The sequence below is a fragment of the Gordionus sp. m RMFG-2023 genome, chromosome 5 (assembly GCF_954871325.1).
Source record: "Gordionus sp. m RMFG-2023 chromosome 5, tfGorSpeb1-WG-v2, whole genome shotgun sequence".
Taxonomy (NCBI): domain Eukaryota; kingdom Metazoa; phylum Nematomorpha; class Gordioida; order Chordodea; family Parachordodidae; genus Gordionus; species Gordionus sp. m RMFG-2023.
Window position 1 is genome coordinate 5,124,259 of NC_088779.1, and position 21,055 is coordinate 5,145,313.

At 27.3% G+C, this 21,055-nt stretch overlaps 2 protein-coding genes across 2 annotated transcripts; both read right to left on the bottom strand.

The window, feature by feature from the left end:
* Positions 1–1,584: 1,584 nt before the first annotated feature.
* LOC135930101 (uncharacterized) lies at positions 1,585–4,918 on the bottom strand. The gene is made up of 7 exons (XM_065466887.1): positions 4,915–4,918; positions 4,626–4,753; positions 3,974–4,114; positions 2,920–3,220; positions 2,382–2,536; positions 1,744–1,876; positions 1,585–1,616 (listed from the first exon to the last, which is right to left on the bottom strand). The coding sequence occupies exons 1-7, from the start codon at positions 4,916–4,918 to the stop codon at positions 1,585–1,587; spliced, it is 894 nt and encodes a 297-aa protein (XP_065322959.1).
* Positions 4,919–4,929: 11 nt separating this feature from the next.
* LOC135930102 (transmembrane cell adhesion receptor mua-3-like) lies at positions 4,930–19,957 on the bottom strand. Its single transcript, XM_065466888.1, has 10 exons — positions 19,930–19,957; positions 19,365–19,580; positions 8,322–8,426; positions 8,100–8,201; positions 7,579–7,680; positions 6,889–7,353; positions 6,579–6,706; positions 5,668–5,808; positions 5,193–5,475; positions 4,930–5,041 (listed from the first exon to the last, which is right to left on the bottom strand). Exons 1-10 carry the CDS (start codon positions 19,955–19,957, stop codon positions 4,983–4,985), a joined length of 1,629 nt encoding a protein of 542 aa, XP_065322960.1. The 3' UTR covers positions 4,930–4,982.
* Positions 19,958–21,055: the final 1,098 nt, after the last annotated feature.

Sequence of the window (21,055 nt, forward strand, 5' to 3'; positions counted from 1 at the left end):
GTACTCAAAAAAAATGATTCACAATTGAAAAGATAACACATTGACCGTACATTTAATATTTAATTAATAAAAATATGCTCGTTAATTTACCTATACATTTTCCGAATTTCTTCCAGTAATAAAAACCCCTATTGCAAAAACAACCGATTATGCCTTCGACGTATTTACACAGGGAATTGGGTTGACAGCCAGAGTTGTCTCGCAGATCGCATATAGGTCCAAAATAATCGGAACCTAAGGAAGCGCCATTTATGTCTGTTTGCCAGCTGTTGGGATAACTTATGGTATTCTCTACTCCTATCTGTTTGTAACTATGTATTTTTTATTAATGAAAGATAACAATTTAAAACGGTTTATAACTCATAAATTAAAATAAAGTCCAAGGGCAAGCTTAATCCTTCCTTCCATCTTTCCTTTCCTTTCTTTTATTTCCTTTATTTCTTCCTTCATATTTATACCTTGCCCTTCCATCGCTTCTCTTGATCATGTATTTATGGAATGGTCCATCTCTGCCATCGGTAAAAGAATCGTTGTAAAATGAATTGGGTATAAATTTTTCTTCCTCCAATATCGTGGTATTAAGGGCTTGACCGTTAAATTTGTAAGCCTTCTTGTCCAATAGGATTGAAATCTTTGAATCAACCCCTAAATCTTTCAAATAGTTAGATTGCAATAAAGGGGATATATTTCTATCAACAGTGCCATAATATTGTCCTCGCGGCTCCGGATTAGTAGCGCTTTTGATGCCATCTTCCAACAAGCCAATTATCATTCTGTTCACATCCCTTTTCCTCACTTTAAAAAAAATATGTTTTTAAAAATAATATAATGTAATTCATGGGGATTCGAAATCTTTCAATATTAAAATCATTCATTGAAAGCGATTTTGATTTTGATATGTCCCTAAATGTATTTAGCCCACATTTTTAAACTGTATATATATTTTTTATATAATAATTAATATATTAAGAGTAGTTCAAAATTTGACGGAAAAATTGCCAAAAATTCACAGAGTGAGTACTCCTATAGATGCTAAAATTTATTTTCAGTCAAGCCAGATTTTTAATTTAAAAACCGCCCTCGATAAATGATTTAACACTATTTTTTTGTTTTTATCGATAAAAAAAACTGTACATAATTTAAGGGAAATAAATTATGGGTGTTCGTGTGGGGATAAATGGAATAGATTTCTCAGCCAAAGTGCTCTTTTGAGTTGGACAATCAGATTGCTTTAAAAGTCAGTCATAGAGAATTAAAGGTTAAATTAAAACCTCAAACTCTATTTTCAAAACATAGTTTAGTTATATTTTTATCATCTCTAAAATAAATTGGGAAAAAAATTTCTTAAAAATATTGCCAATCATTATCCATACCCTAAAAAAATTATAAGGCTTTTAATATTAAATTTTGAATGTTGAAATCCAATTAAATTTAAAAAAAAAAAAATAACCACTTTAATATCATACAGATGAACAAAACAAACATTATAATGTATTATTACTAAAACTATTATCAAATTATATACAGCTAATTAATCAACTGATTAAATAATATTTTTGACCTTTTGCCGAATTATTAGTTTAATTAGTATTTTACGTAGCAGGTGAAAGGCTTTGCTGTGTAAATAAATTGATATTATTTTTTTTACTTGGAATGGAATATATTTTTTATATACATTTATTAAAATTGTGACAATCATTATTTTTAAGAGAATGGTATCTAAAAAATAATAGAATAAATTACATTTTTTAATTGGCGATTTCAGGTAAAGGCTAATATTGTAGACTTCTTTGTTTTTCAACGGAGGTCCTAAGGATTCTGCCTTGGCGTCCAAGAAAAGAGAATCGTATTTAGGGTTCAGCATTTGAGCTTTAACCTAAATGCGAAAATTCATGATTTGATTTGATTTGTTTAGTTTATTTTTTTCATTTGAATATAAATAGGAAATTATTTATTAAAATAATAATTTTATATATTAATGATGCCCCTTCTCCATATAGTTGGGTAATGGCGAAATGTTGGCTAATTCTGCTCAAGCTACAGGCGCGTGCTGGGGAAAATATGTTAACATTATATTTTATATCAGTTTTCTTTCAAATTTGAGCTTGGTATATATTCAATAAAAGTCCCAAGGCTAAAGTGATAATCTTCGGGTAAAAAAATCGGTTTAGCCAATTTTTTTTAACAGGTTAGAAATCGGTATAGATTTCCCTAAAATTATAGTACCCAACTATACTCTTTCACCACTATTTACATCGTCCTGACTGATAGCCTTCATACAATCATCAATATTTATTTTTTATTATGTTTGTAAAAAATATTTGATTCCTTTTATCATGTAAAAAAAAATAAGTTTATTATATATATTGTGTATTATTTACTTCGGGAAGTAAATTCAATGTGTTGAGGCGATTTAAGGATAAATCTTGATGTTCGGCACTTTGCGATCCGCCATCTATATCCAAATATGAAGATCCTAATGCCGAATTCACATCGTTAGTTTCTATAGAAACTAGCAAATTTTGCATCTCGAAAACTTGATATTATTTATTATATTTTATTTGTGATTGTTAAACATATATTATGAGCAATTAATAGTCATTTTAACCCCTTGAGTGGTTGTGGGTAAATAGTATAACATAAAAAAAATGCATGAAACTTTGCAGAAATATAGTTTAGCATAAAAAATAGAAAACTGCTAAAAAAACAGAACACGGATTAACTGAGTTTTTTATCTTTTCCTTTCTTCTGTTATAGAATCTTAGAGGACTCGTATCATGCCAATAGTTAATGAGCCAATTCATTACTTTTGGGGCAGTTTATTATAAAATGATATTATCTGAAAACGATTTATTTTATCATTTTTTTTTTAAATTAGATTAAGCGTAGTTAAAAAAAATAATTAAGAAATAAAATTACCGGTACAATCTGTGCCATTCGGGACCATATGGAAGCCTATCCGGCAAAGGCACTTGATTTCCCCTTTGGATACTCTGCAATCCGCATTTTCCCCGCATCCTTGATTAATTTCCAAGGAACATTCTCTGTTCGTGTGCAGCAAGGAACTCAATAATGAACCACCGGCGGTGCTCATAATGGCCATCTCTGGGATGGAACTTATGTCAACGTATAAATGGGAGGAAAACCCTAATCTGTTTTTTGTGGCTAGCAAACGGTCGTGTATCACTCTGTAGATCTGGGATCTTTTAATGTCAGTTTGCTTTTATAGTTTAGTAGAAATCAAAATAAAATTTAAGAAAAGTTATATAAAAAAATTTTAAGTAATAAATATAGAGCTTGCTCTATTTGGTTGAGGAAAATATTTAAATCCAAAGAAATTTTCGCAATTTTAAACAAAAAATTACACATTTTCGCCTCGTAAACAAACCATTTCAAACTTAACAATTTGAAGATCATTTAAGTATGTAAAAAAAAGGTTTAAAATTATGTTATTCTACAAGTTTAAAATGATGTATAACTTTACAAGCTTGTAAGGTAAAATGTTATATAATGTCTCATGGATTTAAATAATCCGGGTTCGTAGAGTGCATTTTTTATATCCTTAAAGACCTTATTACATGTATAATGTATCTACCATGTGAATATTCTAACAATTTTACCCTGTGTTTTTGAACTACCTTTAACTGTTATTAATTTTTTTATATAAAGATTTTTCGTTTAAAATTAAAACAAACAAATAAAAATTTATGGCGAAAGTTTCTTAAATTAAGAGGATAGATACTCTAAAATGCTAAAATTCGATTTCCTTGCTAAAAACGTGAGTCTAATGAGCTTAATTCCTAATTTGCTTAAGCCCTACGACATTTAACATCATAACATAATCCGTCCTTAACTTCGATTATCGTTCTTTTTTATATCTTTTTTATTTCTTTCCTTTCTCTTCTTTCTTCTATTCATTTTTTTTTAAAAAATCTTGAATTTTTATTTTTATTTTATTTTTGTTTCATTTTACCGTTTTCTTAAAATGTAAAATGAAGTCCACTATAATCGTATGTTTCCAATCTGAATTATAAATGGAAGCTGGCTGGATCCTGGAAATTTCGGAGTTTATATACAGATGATTTACCGCGCTATTCCTAAATATTTCGTTTATCTTTGAAATAAAAAAAAAATTACTTTTGATATTTTTGGATTTTAGTATTTATTTTTAGTTATAACAAAAATGGGCAAAATTTAATACTTTTTTAACAATACTTTAGAACAAATTTTGCCATTTTTAATACAAAACACTACTTAAAAAAAATTACCCAAGAATTACTATTGGGTTTATTAGTTAAAAAAAAAATAATTGTTTAAAATATTCAACATATTTTTAACTTTGCTGACCTTATTAAAATAAATCTAATTAAAATAGTTTAATTCCACCAAATAACGTAACTTTTTTAAAAGAGAAACTAAGTCCTTCATATTTTAGGATTATGAAGAAGAAGGAAAATGAATTTATTGGAATCAAAATTTTTTTTTCTTTCAATCCCTACTAATTCTTAAATAAATAACCTATTTGCGCAGCAAAAAAAAATCAAAAAGTTTTAAAAAAAAAATAGCGATTATGACAATTGGCAATTTTTATATGGTATACATCTTTATTAGAAATTTTTTTTTACCCCCTTTTTAGCTTGTTTCTTTAAATTAGTTATGTGAGGATTGTTAGAAATTTCCGATAATTTTTCGTAATCCAGAGGTAAATAACCATGTCTCAAGAACCTCAAGGAAATGTGAATCGGTACAGTGACTAAATTGAATTATTTTTTTTAAATTAGAAAAGAAATATATTAATCTTCGAAACCTATTTATGCAGAGGAGAATCCCTTCATATTTTAAAAAAAAACCTTGACATGAAAGGCTGGGTGATGTTTCAACGTTATCGCTGGGGTAGTACCCTTGCAAGCAAACGCATTCGTAACCGCCGTCTGTTCCGTCCCCAATTTTTTTGGTCGCTTTGTTAATAACGCAATGGGAGTTCAGCCCGCAACCTGTAATTCTGCAGTCCGACTCGCTGACCTCCTCGGTTTTCTTAGAACTGGTAAATAAGAAAGAATTTGTAGATGACCTGTCTGTTAGATTCGATGCTTTGATAGTAGTGGAATCGTTCAGGTTGAAATTATTTGACAATATTTGGGCTAATGTGGTAGTCGATATAAAATAATTAGCTTTGTTAACACTAGTCATACTTGTAATGCTTGTAACAGTTGGCAATTGCCTAGTAGTGGCGGCCATTTTCGAAGTGGACAAGACCTCGCTTACTCGATCGTTAATGGAATTAACAATATCGCGGTTTAAAATGTCGTTTTTATCCTCCATCTTAGGTCTGCTTTTCCTTACGAGTGAGTTGTAATTCGTTATGTATTCGTAATCCGTGTCCAACGTTATGGTGGATTCTCCGAGTCTAAAATTTGTCGAGAGCAATGAGCTAACCAACGAATTATGTATCTCTATTTCGTTTACTAGATATCTCTGAAATAATATGATGTATGTTGATATGAACATGAATATAAAGAGGGAAAAGAGAAGGAATGAGGTAAATGAATATTGGGTTTAAAGGATAATTTTGGTGGCAAGAATTGATGTCATTTGATTGGAGCAAATCATAAAAATTATAAGGAATTAGCAATTTTTTTTTTAAAAAAATGGATAAATATTGGTTACTTTATGGGTGTAAAGCGTGCAATTCAGTGTTATCCCTGGAGGACCTTCTTCGTCGAATTCGTTCAAAAATCCTAAAACGCCGTTAATTCGGATATCCAATATTTTTCGGGAAATTCTGCTCTTGTTGAAGACTTGTTTCAACTAAATACATTTTTTTTCCAAAATTTTCAACAATTGAAAATTATTTTCTTTGATCAATATTTAAAATCTTTACAATCGTCTAACATTTTTTTTTTAAAAAAAACAAATTTTGACAGTTTTTTTATTATATTATTTGTAACTGTTGAAATATAAAACGTTGGGTCAAAATAAGATTTGAAAACATATATATATATATATATAATTTTATTGTCGTTAAAGAGACAAAGATTCAAATTCTGACCCCAAAGCAGATCCCAAGAATCTAATTTTATCAATTCGTCTAAAACGATTAAATTTATTTTTTCACCCAAATAATATTTATTGTTTTTAATATTTATAAACAATTTTTCAAAAACCGCAAAGTTAGTAAGGTTGTATTCCAAATGAATATTTGCATCTTAGATCAATATTTATGCGCCTGACATGTATATAAGTTCATGCTATTTACGGCTAATTCAATTTTTCCTCAAACTGTCATCGGTCTTTATTATTTCACAAATAATACATAATTTTTCCATTGCACATCGTATTCATGCTCTATCATAAAGAGATTTCAACAAAATCCATGCTTAAAGATAAAATCATTGAATCTCCTTCTATATCAAGATGGAGCCCGAAAATAAAAACTGGATAAAACTAAGACGTATCTCAAGATATAGAAGTTGCATTTAACCTATTATCTTTTAAAGCAATGATGTGCAGATTGCTCTTCGAGAACCAATATGTAATATAAATTTTGATAAAATTTTGATAGTAAATGAAATAATCACCCCTTTTCTCACGGCTCGGCTTAGTTTACGGTATTCATTGGATGATGGATCGTTATAGGAATCTATGAATTTGAGATATTTGTCGTCCATCTTGAGCAATCGTAATATAATTTGATGGGAAGTCGCTTCTGGGGATTGTACAAAATTTAATATTATTTGGTTAATTTTTCATTTCTAGATATTTCAAGGGATAATAATAAATTTATGAACCAAATTAATTATGAGCGCACATCCTAACTTTTCATTTGAGCTCACATAAAGATATGCGAAACATCATTTTTCTTTTTGTAATTCAAACAAAATAATCTACCTAAGCATCCTTCGCCGAGTAGTTCGTCCATCCCATCCGTCATGAAAATAAACCCATCTTGGCAAATACACTCGGGTAAGCCGGTTTCGCTTATTTGACACACCGCATTAGTATCGCACTGAATTCCTTGGTTATTCAAGTTGCATTTGGGTAATTTGTAAATACCCAGTGGTGGTGTCGTTGCGTGACGATTATCCTTTGGCGATTTATTTGGCGTCGTAATTGGATATTTCGAAGAAGAAGCCTTTTCGGTAGTAGATTTTTTACTACCATCAATAAGAGCATTAATTGGATCTATGACCTTTTTCGGTTTAGGAGATACGGGTAATAAGGGTTTAAAACTGGTTATGGTTGATTTCGAACTCGAAGTAACGGTCCTCTGCTCACTCTTTTTGGGAACTGTAGAAAGATCCGGGATCAAATCGTAATCTTGGTCTGGGTTGAGCGTAAGATTTAGATCTTCCCCTTTATAGTACAAAAAAATGAATTAAAAGAATAAAATATTTTATAAAATTATTTTAAAATAAGTATAAGTATAATAAAAAAATAAAATGAATAACTACTTTTAAATAGACTACAACAATCAGTGAATATTTATCTTTTTATATTATCAATATAGAAATTAAATGTAGATTGTTAGACTTCTTATCATTATAAAAAATGCCATTTTTTATAAATTAAATTTTAAACTTTCATCGGAACCATCCAAACAGTCTTTAGCACCATCTCCGACTTTTGATAAAGATATGCATTTTCTCGGGGATCCGCATTGGAATTGATTCAATTGACAAACTTTGAAAGTTAGAAAACAATTATTTTAAATTAGGTTTAAGATTATCATTTTTTAGTAAAAGCAAAAATTAGGGATCTTTTTATTTATTTATATTTTTTTTGGCTTTTCAAGCATTGCTCATCAAAAAAAAATGTATTTATAAGTAAAAGCAAATAGAAAAAGAAGAAAATTTCTTCTACGAAAAAAAAAATTAGTTAAACTGCCGAGTATTTTTTTTTTATCCAATCATTAATTTGTTCTAATTTATCTAACAAATATTTACTTTACGTTTTGATAAATAATTATTTTTTTTTTAAGGTATCATAAGAGGTGAAACAGCAAGAATGCTCAACTATATATTTTATAAAAAGATATCAACGATTAAAGGCAATTTGCCAAAATAAAAAAGAAGGGGGAATCGTTCTGTAAAATAATAAACTTTCGTCTGATTGATCTTCACAATCCATTATCCCGTCTTGATATTTAGCCAGTGGAACGCACTTTTTCTTGTCATAACACATGTAATCATCCCAACCACAATCTTTACCAGAATATTAAATATTTTTAAGGTATCTAATATAATTTCTTTCTTTATTTCTTTCTATACTTTTTTATTCCCCCATGAATATTACTCTATGTATAATGAATCGAAATATTTTACTTTCATCCAAGCCTCCCACGCAGTCTATTTTTCCGTCATTGATTTGTTCCTTCAAAATGCATTTCGGATTTCCCCATCCACAATCGAATTGCCAATCATAGCAAACTAAATTTATATTTTTTTTTGTGTTTTCGATTGTATAAGGATTTAATGGGGGGATATGTATAGATTTAGGAATTAAAACAAAAATTTTCCTATTTATTATAATATTTGATACTTATATATGTATATAACTTAAAATTTTATGGAACGAATTATGATGTATCAACAACCTTCCACCCATATCTACTAATTATGTTTTTCCAATTATTCGTTATAAAGTGTAATGGAATCAATTTTAAAAAATATATATATAATGTCGAACAAGTCTCGACATTTTACTAATAGATGTCCAAACCTTTCTGGCACATATGAGCAAAATTTCCAGGCTTGCGTAATGCTTTTTTTTTTGGCTAAAATATTGGGGTAGCCACTTTTTTAAAAATCGAGAGCCTTTTAACAAACACTGTCCCTTATAAATGATTCGAAAGATCTGAATTCCGTGGGCATCGTATCCCAATACGACATATATATAGTATTATATAATATATCGGTTTATTTAAATAATTTTGTATGCTTTTTTTTTCAAATACTAATTTATTGACGAGAAGATACTAAGTTAAGCTCACTATTACTGTCTTTAAAATTATTCGTAGCCGTTTATAAAATACAATTTTTTTTAAAAAACTCCCTTTCCCGTATATTATATAATACTGTTTATCTTATTTTTTAAAGATTATTGGGAATTCTGTATAATAGTTTAGAGTCCCTGAAATAATGAAGGTGTAAGAGGACTTCCCCCCCCCACTTACCCAGAGACAATATATCAGATATTTGGTTGCTTCACACAGAGGCTATAACTTTGAAAGGATGGGTGTCGTCTCGGACTTTTTAATCCTATATATCCGGAAAATAATTTCTTAAAAATCTTCTCAAATTTTTAGCGGCTCTCGCTTTTTTGATATTTCAAATTTTCGCCCTCAAGGAGGATAGTTATAAAGTGTTTTATATATTTGGCAGAGACCTACAAGCCCCGACCCTAACCCCGGAATTATAATTTTTTTTTAAATTTATGGGCCGGGCTTGAAAATATTATTTATTTAAAAATAGCCGAGCCGGGCCATATATTTTGAAACCAAATATTTGAAATGGCTATTATTAGCTATAAAAATCAAATATTGTATATTTTAAAAAAATCCGGACCAGGCCGAGCCGTGCAAAAGGTACCTCTGAAGGACACTGATATTTAGAAAGTTTTATAAAAAAAGTTAGCCATAAGAATCACATTTTCACAATCTATAATAGGAAAATAAAATTGATGAATGGGGAACAGGAGAACTAAAAATTAAACTAAAACCTTAAATAAAAAAAAATGTTTTAGATTCTATTTAAAACTTGCAACCTAAATCACGGGTTGAAAAAGAACCCAACAAAGAAAAAACATAGGGTAAATGACTTTTTGTTTGATAAAAATAAGTGTCATATTTATCACGAGATTTTACAAAAATTATATAATCCTTACTATGTATATATTACAATAACAAATGATTTATTATAACTTAAATATTACTTAGTTTCTTTTCCTCCCCAAAAATAATATTTCATATTTTAACTTTTTTCGATTTATAATCAATTATCTCGCATAAATTAAGCCTACGGATTTTATATGTTTCAAAATGTAATATATGGCCATTGACCAAACTTTACTTTCCATTTCACTTTACATTTATCCTTTTTAAATTTTTTTTTTTTTACCTTATGAAATATTATAAAACCATTTCCACTCTTTTTACAAAAAATAACATGTAAATGTTTATATAACAATAAGAATTTATTTTTATTTTTATCAATTTTTAGGTCGAAATCTTTCTTATAAAAGCTTAATAAAAATTTATATATGGGAACCATTAGTGCATAGATCATTTTCTCTTAAAGGTTTTAAATAGAATTTTGATAAGTTCTTATATTATTTTATTATTATTATAAAGTATCTTTATTTTTTGTATAATATATTATAATATAAAAAAAAAATACAGGAAAATAGTATAATTTACCTGTTATATATGACAATAGCAGATTCATATTTATTTATTTTAAATTGAAATGTACCCAACAAAAATTATGTTATTATAATAATATAAAATAAAAAACTTTAAAAATATATATAAAATTAAAATCTATTCAAATGGCTATTATAGAAAAAAAAAAGAGAAAATGCAATAACGTTATTTAAACTTTTTGTGGAGTGGGAAAAAAAAAATTTTTTTAAATGCAGAAAAGGCATATTTATTATTATAAATTTTATTCATTTGATTCTATATAATTTTACGATTTCACTTTTGCAAAATATAGCTAAAATTATTAATGTTAAAAATATTTTTAAAAAATCTAACACGTTAAAATTAACACAAAATTTAAAAAATTCCGGGTAAAAAACGAAAAAATTTTTTTTATTCCTGGTGGAAAACTTTTGTTAAAATATGACAAGTATACACTTTTGAGTGTGGTAAAAAAAAATTTATTTCCCATTCAATTGATTATGAAATGGTTAATATCCGATAAGGCCAATTGAAGGGGTTGAATTTATTTCATAGTGGTATGGTGGCTATTGGGGGGGGGGGATCGTTTTTAGTCCTGCTACTACGACAGACCGGGGCTAGTTAAACCTAGGGGTTTGCCAAACTGCTTGATCCCATTTGTTAAATTAAAGATGCTAGGAAATTTAAATTTTGTCCTTATAGATTTTAGTAATTTCTATTTATACACATTAAATATTTTGAAATAATTAACTATAATTGCGAGGAACCAAATTTTGATGTCAAGAGAATTCTTACAAAGTCCGCAAGATTATCGTTTATATCAAACTTAAAAAAAATATTAATTAATAATTTAACTTTTATTAGCAATATTTTATACGATATTTATGAAAGTTTTGTTTAACAAACATTATGGTGCTTTAGCTATTATCTTAGACATGTTTGGTAGTGTTATTAGGGTGAAATCCGGGCGTATTGGACCCTTAAATGTTATGTTACTTAATATTAACTAATTCAACCATTTATTGCAAATTATTTATATTTGTTATAAATATATTGCGTGGATGATACCTAATTCGTGTTATAATCTGCCTATTAACGAATCCCATTTTTTTATAAAAAAAAGACATATCTGGTATTTTTATATCATGAGAATAAGATAACAGATATGATGGAAATATGCAATTTTTTTTACATACAAATGTTTTACCTATGCCCTGCAACCAAAAAAGCTTTAGAAAATGTATCCAAAAACTTCATTTAAGGATAAAATTATTAATACACTTAGATACAATATAATTAAATTTATTAATAGCTAGCGATTCGTATATGGTTTACTCATTTTTTCTGAACTTTCCGAGCTGTTATTATTTAAAACTCCCATTTTCGTTCAACGATTACTGAAACTCCTCTTATAAAACTTCTAGGAACTGTTACCCTTTTAAAATGTCTAACAAATTGTGGCAACTATTTTATGTAACTATATATTGTTAAAATGAAAATTCTGTATTTCATTCTAGAAGGTTTACTTAATCTTTAAGTTGATAAAGTTAAGTGTTGTTTTTTAAGTAATTTTTCGCTAAGTTGTTATATTTTATCAAAAAAATAATAACAGAATTTGGATAATTTTGCTAAAATTTTCAAAAGTAACTGGTTACAGTAACATTTAGAATCCACCAATCAAAAATTATGAATATTTTTAGATATTTTTTTTTTCAAAAAATCCATTATATTTCTTTCATTTCCGTTTTTTTTCTTCTTTCTTTCTTTCCATTTATTTTTTCTTCTTTCCTATCATTTTTATTATCGATTCCATTATTTTTCCAACAAATATTTTATTAACCTTTTAAGGATATTGTAATAAAATAAATATATGATAATAATTTTAAAATAAAAAAAAATTCTAACAATTATAAAGGTTAAAAAATATTTATTTTTATTTTATATTATATTATAATATGGAATTTCATTATCAACTCCAAGCTAAAGGTAAATTATCATATAATATTCAGGTTATTTTTATATTATTGTTATTCTTGGCTTAAGTGGTGTCATTAAACCAAAACCTTTATTTAGTACATTTTTTTTTGTTTTTTATACTTTTTTTTAATATAAAAAAAATATTTTGTTTATTATATTATTAATATTAAATTTAATGATATTTACAATATTATAATAGAACTAATGTACCTATATTAAATAATTTTAAACTTATTTTTATGATGATAAAAAAATTTTCATGAACAAATTTTATTTTTTTTTAAACAATTTTTAATGAATTTTAATTTTTTTAAAAGTGATTCTTTTGTTTGTTTACTTTACTTTGACCATTATTTTTTTCGTAAGACCTGCTGCGAGGACCGAACTGCAAAATGCTTTAAAAAAAAATAATTTAAACTTACACTAACCAGATTGGGGCCTGAAATTATTATTATTTGTACAAAACCAGAGATGGGCCGAATCATTAAAGTCAAATTTATTAATCAATTTAAGATAGAAAATCGTATAAAATGTTTCAACAACATTAATTTACTGCTCTCATATTTTCACTTTTACTTTGAAAAAATTGATAAAATATAGCCTTTTACTTTTTTTTAAAAAAAGATAAAATAAGGCTTATCATTATAACGATTTAAAAAAAATATCTGGGATAGACTTAACATTTGAAATATACTTCAGATCAGGTTTAAACTTTCTTTATTTAAAAAAACATATAAAACATTAAATTATATCAATGATTTCTTTGTTTTTTTTAAAAAAATAATAAAAATCCAATATAAAAAGAAGATTTGACTGGAATATTAGAGGAGGGAAGAGAAAATATGGTTACATCCGATTATCTAGATTTAGCTTATTAATAAAACTTAAACTAGTTGGTCAAGTAGGATATGAACGAAGGCAAGAGACTATAGTTAGAGTCGGGTCATCTTAGATAGAAGTGAATAGTGGAAGAAGAATTCGCGTGATAAAAAGGATTTTCTGAACACGCCATTCTTCGATGATTTCAAGATATAGAATCTAGACAAAAAATTTTGCCAATTTTGACCCCAACTTAAACTTAGTCAAAAAAGATAAGGAAAGAATAATAAAATGATTAATATATTACTATTAAAAAAAATTTATTATTTTAGCGTTCTTTTCTTATATATGTCGCCTATGTGTCATTACCAAACCATAAAAACTTACCAAGAAAAAGCCAAAAAAATATTTAATGTGATTCATTTTAATATTTAAAAAAAGAAAAGAGTTCATAGTTTTCTAAAGGACAAAATATCATATTGATAAAATAAATTACGAATATTAGTGCTAAGAAAGTTTTCGTTTTTTTGCGTTTTAATTTTAAATGGTAAGGGAAAAATTGGTATAAACGTTTTATTTTGCGTTTTAAATAAACACAAACGCTAAAACACTTCTGCCCAAATTTTAAGTATCTCGATTTCTAACTGAATTTATCAGGACGATTTCTATCTTGAAACTTGCCATTTCATTTTATTTTTGAAATTTTTTGAAAGAAACCTGTTATTATTATATATGGACCATAGTTGGGAACCAGGACTAAAAGAAATAAATATATATAATGTGATTAGTTTCGGTTGCAGAATTCTTAAAAAAAAGGAAATTACTGTTTTCAGTTATTAGAATTAACCAGTTTAGGGGGTTACAGAATTCTCTAACACGGGTAATGTACGAATCAATTGTGTATATTAAAATCTTAAGGAGAGAACCTTATGGAGGTGCCTTCTAAGTTAATCGACATAGTTAATATCCATTGGTATAATTGATTGAAGTATTGTATATCTTAGCCGTAAGGAAGTCATAGGAATGATTGGGTTAGGGGGGATCTAAAGGGAATTTTAATTCTGATTATTAACTCTGTAATGGGTATTAAAAAAAATTTAAAATTTAAACTCTAAATAAAGTATCTATAGTAAGGCGGGTAACCTAGGGGAGGAGGATAGGAAGGAGAAGGGGGGTGCTCACTGTAATTTTGCCTGTTCTCGCAATAAAAAAATTTCACCCCCCCCCCCTGTCACTCAAAAATTAATATATCACTATAAAGAATATTTGTGGGATAGATCTCGAATATAATTTATGAGAGAAACCCCTAATTAATGCCCTCTCTTCCTTATCCCCTTAGTAATATCCTGGATACGCCGATGTCTATAGTTGTGTACCTTTTTTTAGAATCCGCTTCCCTTCTAGTGTTGTTAAATCTCCTATCTTACCAACTATAAAAAATTTGCCAATCCCGATCTTTATGATTGAAGACCCAACTTAGAGGTTTACGGCAATTTTACTATAGGTTTTTAATGTTCGGCTAAGCCCTTATTGGAATTGATCAACTAACCAGGACCATTCGATCTTGAAAATTTTAAACACTTCTTGCCTTAACTGTTAGACTAAATTAACAACTTATTTCCCCCTTCAAATGTTCCCATTTTTACTGTATCAGTAATGTTGTTAAAGGGCTTTTGAGCCGGTTTTTTTTAAAAAACGGCTATCTCTATATTTTAGCTAATACCTTTGGGCCATCTTTGAGCAAAATCTGAAGGCTTGAATAATATTTATCTAGATAAAATATTGAGTTAGCCCTTTTTTAAAAACCGGCTAAAAAGGGGCCGTTTAACATTATTCTGTACCAGAATGTAAAATTAATAATTTTTTTTGTTTGTTTTTATTTGCCATATACATATATCTGTCTATATACAATTTAGTATAAATGATAATATATGTCAATATCGCTAAAAATAAATTATGTTTAATAATAATAATTAATTGATAAAAATTGTTTGAAAATAATTTCTTAACGATAATTTTTTAATTTATGAACTTTTTAATAATACAATTTAATAGGTGATTTCTTCTTCTTTTTTTTTTGGCTTAAAAAAAATATTGCCAAAAATATTGCCTTTTCGTCAAATATTTATAATATATATCACATTCTATAAGTAAGAAATACTTTCGACCTATATTATCATAACATACATATATATCACATAAGTAAAAAAAAATACTTATCGTAATATCATTAATAAATCACAAGAATTTAGACAAGTAAAAAATGAAAAAAAATATTTACATAACACCCAGTTCGGACAACCACCACCACGAGAAGAATTTAATTATGGTTTTGATTAGTCCTTTTTTTTTAAAGAAAATTTATAATTTTTCATATATCTTTCGGGATTTTTGTTTTAAAGTTAAGTGATGGGTAAATTGAGGGGTTTTTATTTAGTAATTAATTTCGTTAGCTGTCCGGACCGCCCATAGATTTATTTTTCTGCCCATAGCTCGGGTATGACAGAATCAATCCAGTTTAAATCCTCAGGACGTAATATTTTTTCTGAATAAAATATCGAGTTAGCCGTTTAACTTAACTAATAGAAATCGCTTATTGTATATATTTCCTTTTATAAATTTCCTATAATAAAAAAAATAAGTGTTCCTATGTCTTTTTAAGTTAGAAAAAATGTCGATTGCTTATTTAACAAGTTCCAACCTTAGTGTTTGGTTCGATGATCTAACTCTAGCGTAATTAAATAAGCAAAAAAAAAGTAATTGAGTTTGAAATATTAAAGAATTTCTACATTTCGCGTACACGTAATAATGAGTCGAGACAATTTTATTAATGAATTTTGAACATATTTTATATAGTATATAAGATATTACGAATAATCATTAAATACTAATGCATTTATATATAATTTTTGTATCGATTTTATTTAGTTTTTTTTAAATGATATTTATCTCAATCATAAAATATAAAATTTAATAGAAGGCATTTAGATTTAACAACCGACAATCAGGTGACGAATAGTTCGCAATTCACATAAAAAAAATTTGACAGTCTGGTGTCATATCTATTACACGTCTGAAAAAAAAATAATAAATGGACTCGCTAGCGCTTTTCGCTCTAGGAGATGGGGCTTTTATACCCTCCTGCCCGCGGATAACGCTACCGATTTTAGCCATAAACATTTTCTATCATATTTAAGGTGTCAAAACCTTAAAAGTGATGGTTATAAATATTTTATATCATTTAAATTTTTTTAATTAATAATTCACAAAATTATTTTGGATAAATGAAAAAAAGAAATTAATGACACCAAATTGGCATCTAATGGTCACAAAAATAAGATATTGAAAATTGTTAGATATTATCTGATCTCCTACAATTCCATTTGTAATAGGAGTTATATAATGAAAGCTAAAAAAGGAGTAAAACGTTTAATATTTGGTCAAAAGTCGGAACACAAAAATTAGCGAAAAATTAAAATCTCGTAAAATAAAAACCAAAAAAAAATAAACCATACATGAGAAGCATGGTTGTTTGTTTTGTAAACTATGATTATTATTATGATGAACCTTTTATATATATATATAATTTTTTATTAACCATGCCGAATGGTACATTAAACATCAAGTATTATTATTATTTCAATATTTTTAAAATATATAAAATATTTATTATTCATATATTTTTATATAATTATACTGTGTCGAAAATTTAAACCAAAAATTTTGTTAGTTTTATTATTTTTTTATTACCTTTTTTTTTAGTATAAATAAATGTAAGATTAATTTTTCTTTCAATTTTTTAAAAAATTACAATTATTTTGCGCAAATACCCAATTAGTGTTGTTAAACGGCTAACCCAATGATTTTAACCAAAAAAAATGTTATGCTGACCTGACTCATGTGTGGCAGAAAGTGTTTGACACATCTGATTAACGAAATCTTGAAAGCATAATATTTATATGGGCTAAAATCTTAATCTAAAATTGAAATCGAGTCGTTTAAAAAACAAACAACTAAACCCAATCCTTGCCAATTTAATTAAAACTTTTTAATTAACAATAATTAGTGAATCCCAATATTCAAATGAGAATCGAGTAATAATTTGAACCAGATTGTAATATTTCAATTTTAAATGTATGCGAAATAGAATAATTTATATAAGTAAGAAATGAACTATATCCACTTTTAATTGTATGTCTTTAAAAAAAATCCTCTTCAATTTTGTAATCATCATTGTGTGGTAGTAAATAATATTTTTCATAACTTTGACTTGGGTACGTTCCTAGTAGTGTTGTTAAACGGCTTATTTTGGACCGATTTTTATAAATGGCTAAATTAAAATTGTCTAAGCATTGAGATTTCACTAATAGATGTCTAAACCTCTGTGCCATATACGGGCAAAATTTTCAGGCTTGGGTAATACTTTTGTGGATAAAATATTGAGTTCATTTTTTAAAATCGGCTCAAATCGAACTGTTTAACAACACTGGGATTATAAATAAATTGTTTTAACTTCTTTTTTTTTCTCTAACGGTAATGAATGGGATTAAAGGTTGTTTTTAAAATAAAAAAAAAAATTATTCAAATATTTATGTTTTCAATATCCGATGAGTGTATCGAATAATGGATGAATAATATCCGATAAATATAATTGGAATTTATATTAGTGAATGATTTCAAATAAATGCAAATCAATTTTTTTTTTAAATTTATTCTGTCCTTTTAAACTATATCAAATACCTGCAGAGGTATACCATTTTGCACGGCCTGCCAGGAGTTTTCATTTACAGGATCGGCCCGAATTTTCAGACCCCGCTCGGATTTTTTTTAAAAATATATTTTATTTATTTTTAATTTTTTATAGGTAATAATGGCAATTTAAAATATTCGGTTTTAAAATATCCGGCCCGGCCCTGGAAAAACGGGTTTCCTCTGAAATATATTTGGTAATTCATATTCAAATGCATGATTTTTTAAAAAAAAATATATACATATTATATATTATGTCATATTTTTTTTTAACGCAATTTTGGTATAAAATGATTCGTGTTATATTAGTGTTTTTTAAACGGCTCGATTTGAGCTAGCCAGAAAATATACTGCCTATACTTCAAGATTTCGCTAATAGATGTCCAAATCTTTGTGCCACCTATGACGAAAATTTTTAGGCTTTAGCAATATTTATCTGGATAAAACATTGTAGCTGCTTTTAAAAACCCGGCTCAAATCTAGCCGTTTAACAACACTATCTTCCATACAAAGGTTATAAATAACATATTTATGATTTTAATATTTAAAAACCTTAAAATAACGATTCAAGAAGTTTATTTTCATTTTTTTACTAATGGTAAGGGATATATATTTTCTTCCTTTATTATATTTAGCAAGTTATAGCATGTATCAATTACCAAATTGAGTTTTCTATTACAATATATATATTTTTTTTTCAATAGGACCAACACCGGGCAGGTATACAAATATTTGATAATGAAACGCATAATAGGAAAAATAATAAAATAAACGAAATAAAATAATTTAAAATTTAATTTTTTTTTAATTTGAATTGAATTAAATTTCTAATTTGTAAAAAAAAAATTAAAATATTATATTATTATTACTCACCCGTTATTGTTTTCTTAAATTTATAAACTTTCTTTCTTTTCATTTTATTTTTCTCTCCCCTTCATTTCTTTATAATCATAAAAATAATATATAATAAATAATGACACGAGCTCTCGATAAGTGATATTAAGGTTAAAATCGAACATTTAAAATCGGTTTAAGCCATTCTGTGACCAGTATAGTTAATCCTGTTAGCTATGATAGTTTACGGGTAGTGTTGTTAAACGGCCCGATTTGAGCCAATTTTTAAAAACGGCTAACTCAATTATTTTATACAGAAAAATCTAACACAAGCCTGAGAGATTTACACTCATAGGTGGTAGGGTTTGTATCATCAATTAAGCGAAATCTCAAGGCTTGGGGAATATTTTTCTGGCTTAAATATTGAGTTAGTCGATTATAAAAAAATCGGCTCATTTATGGGTAAAAACTGATTCTCGCCGATCGGCCATGAATAGCTTGTCGAGCTATAAATGACAAGTAAAAAGAAAATATCTTTGGTGCACACCACTTAAATAGTGAAATATCATGTTTCATGTGTATAAACTTTCGTCAGAGCCATCGTCGCAGTCTTTAACTCCGTCCTGGAAGTTACTTATAAGGATACATTTTTCTTGGGAGGCACATTTTATCTCGTCCAAATTGCATTTGATGTCTTGGATGGCCTTGGAATACAAGTCTCTTATATGCGAATTTAGATCATCCGCCAGCGGGAGCGATGACGATTCGGCATTGATCAATACATTTTGACATCTTAAAAGGCCTTTTAATATTAATGAGAAGAAAAAAAAGAGTTATATTTATTCGATGCAAATAAGTGAAAAATGATTTTATAAGGAAAATAAGATTAAGTTCCCATTATGATAAATAAATATTTTTTTTAAGAAAAAACAGTTTTTTAACATTTTAAATATTTTCGGTAGTAAAATTTTATACTAGACCCAAAATCACCTTAAAAAATAAAATAATATAAATATTCATAACCAAAACTTCCTATTGGTTCTAAAATTTAACGTTATGGTCAAAAAATTTTTCTCTTTTTTTTTCAAAAAATTAATTTTAAATTTAAAAAAAAAAATTGAAAATTCATTGCCAATACTTATGACAATTACCCTTCCCCGGTCCAGTAGAAAATCTCATATATTTAACGCGATGACTTCATTATCTATTGATTCAAATCTATATTACTTGATCTAATTAAAATCTAGATAATCAGTTTTTACTAAAGCTATTTTTGTTCAAGTGTATGGATGTAATTTAAAAACTTATAATTAGGGGAAATTTAGGGAAAAATAGGTAAATAATATACACCATGCAGTATTAATTATTATTTTTTCAGGCTTCTTGCAGAATAAATGGACTATACTGATAATATTTCAATAAAAAATCAATTTTCAAATATTTCGTGATCATCTTCCTTTAGGAGATTTTCAAGTGAGATCTTGAACATTGAAATTTAAGCTATAATCACCAATAGCTACCTTTCTTCATAAAAAAAATATATTCGGAAAAAAATCTCGAGGCTTAGAAAATATTTTTTAACCTAAAATATTGAGTTAGTCGTTTTTTTAAAAAAAAAACATTATCAGATTTTAAAAACAGGATTAAATATGTCCTAAAATCAGCTTAAAATGGGATGACTCTTGTAAAGATAGAAGAACTTGCCTTACAATTTATTCCGGGGTATTATTGTAAACCACCAATTTATATTATTTCCAGTTTTTTTTTTAAATATTAATTTATATGAAACAAAATAAATTAAGTTTATAAATATCCTTAATTCTCAAACCCGCCAAAAAATTCATGAGTCTATACATGAAAATTCTTGTTTCAATAATACAAAACTTGGCGAGTAGTGTTGATATTTTGGTCGAATTTTCAAAACGGCCCGATTAAGATTTTAGCCAAAATAACACTATTTAAACTTCAAGATATGTTTATACCTCTCTGCAATCTATGAACAAAATCTCTAGGACTTCCATAACATTATTTTGGTTATAATCACAATCAAGCCGTTTTTTTAAAAATCAACCAGAATTTGGGTTTTTTAACAACTAAACAAAAGGAGGTCCAACGGGCCCCAGCCTACCTTCTTTTAATCCTTCGCCATTTTCTTAAAAAAATATCAGCCTTTTTAGCTCAAATTAAACTCCGCCATTTCTGAGCACCCTTTTGTCTCTCCTTGATGTTTCGAGTGCCATTTTTTTTATTATAAAAACATATTGCGACTTTTTATGT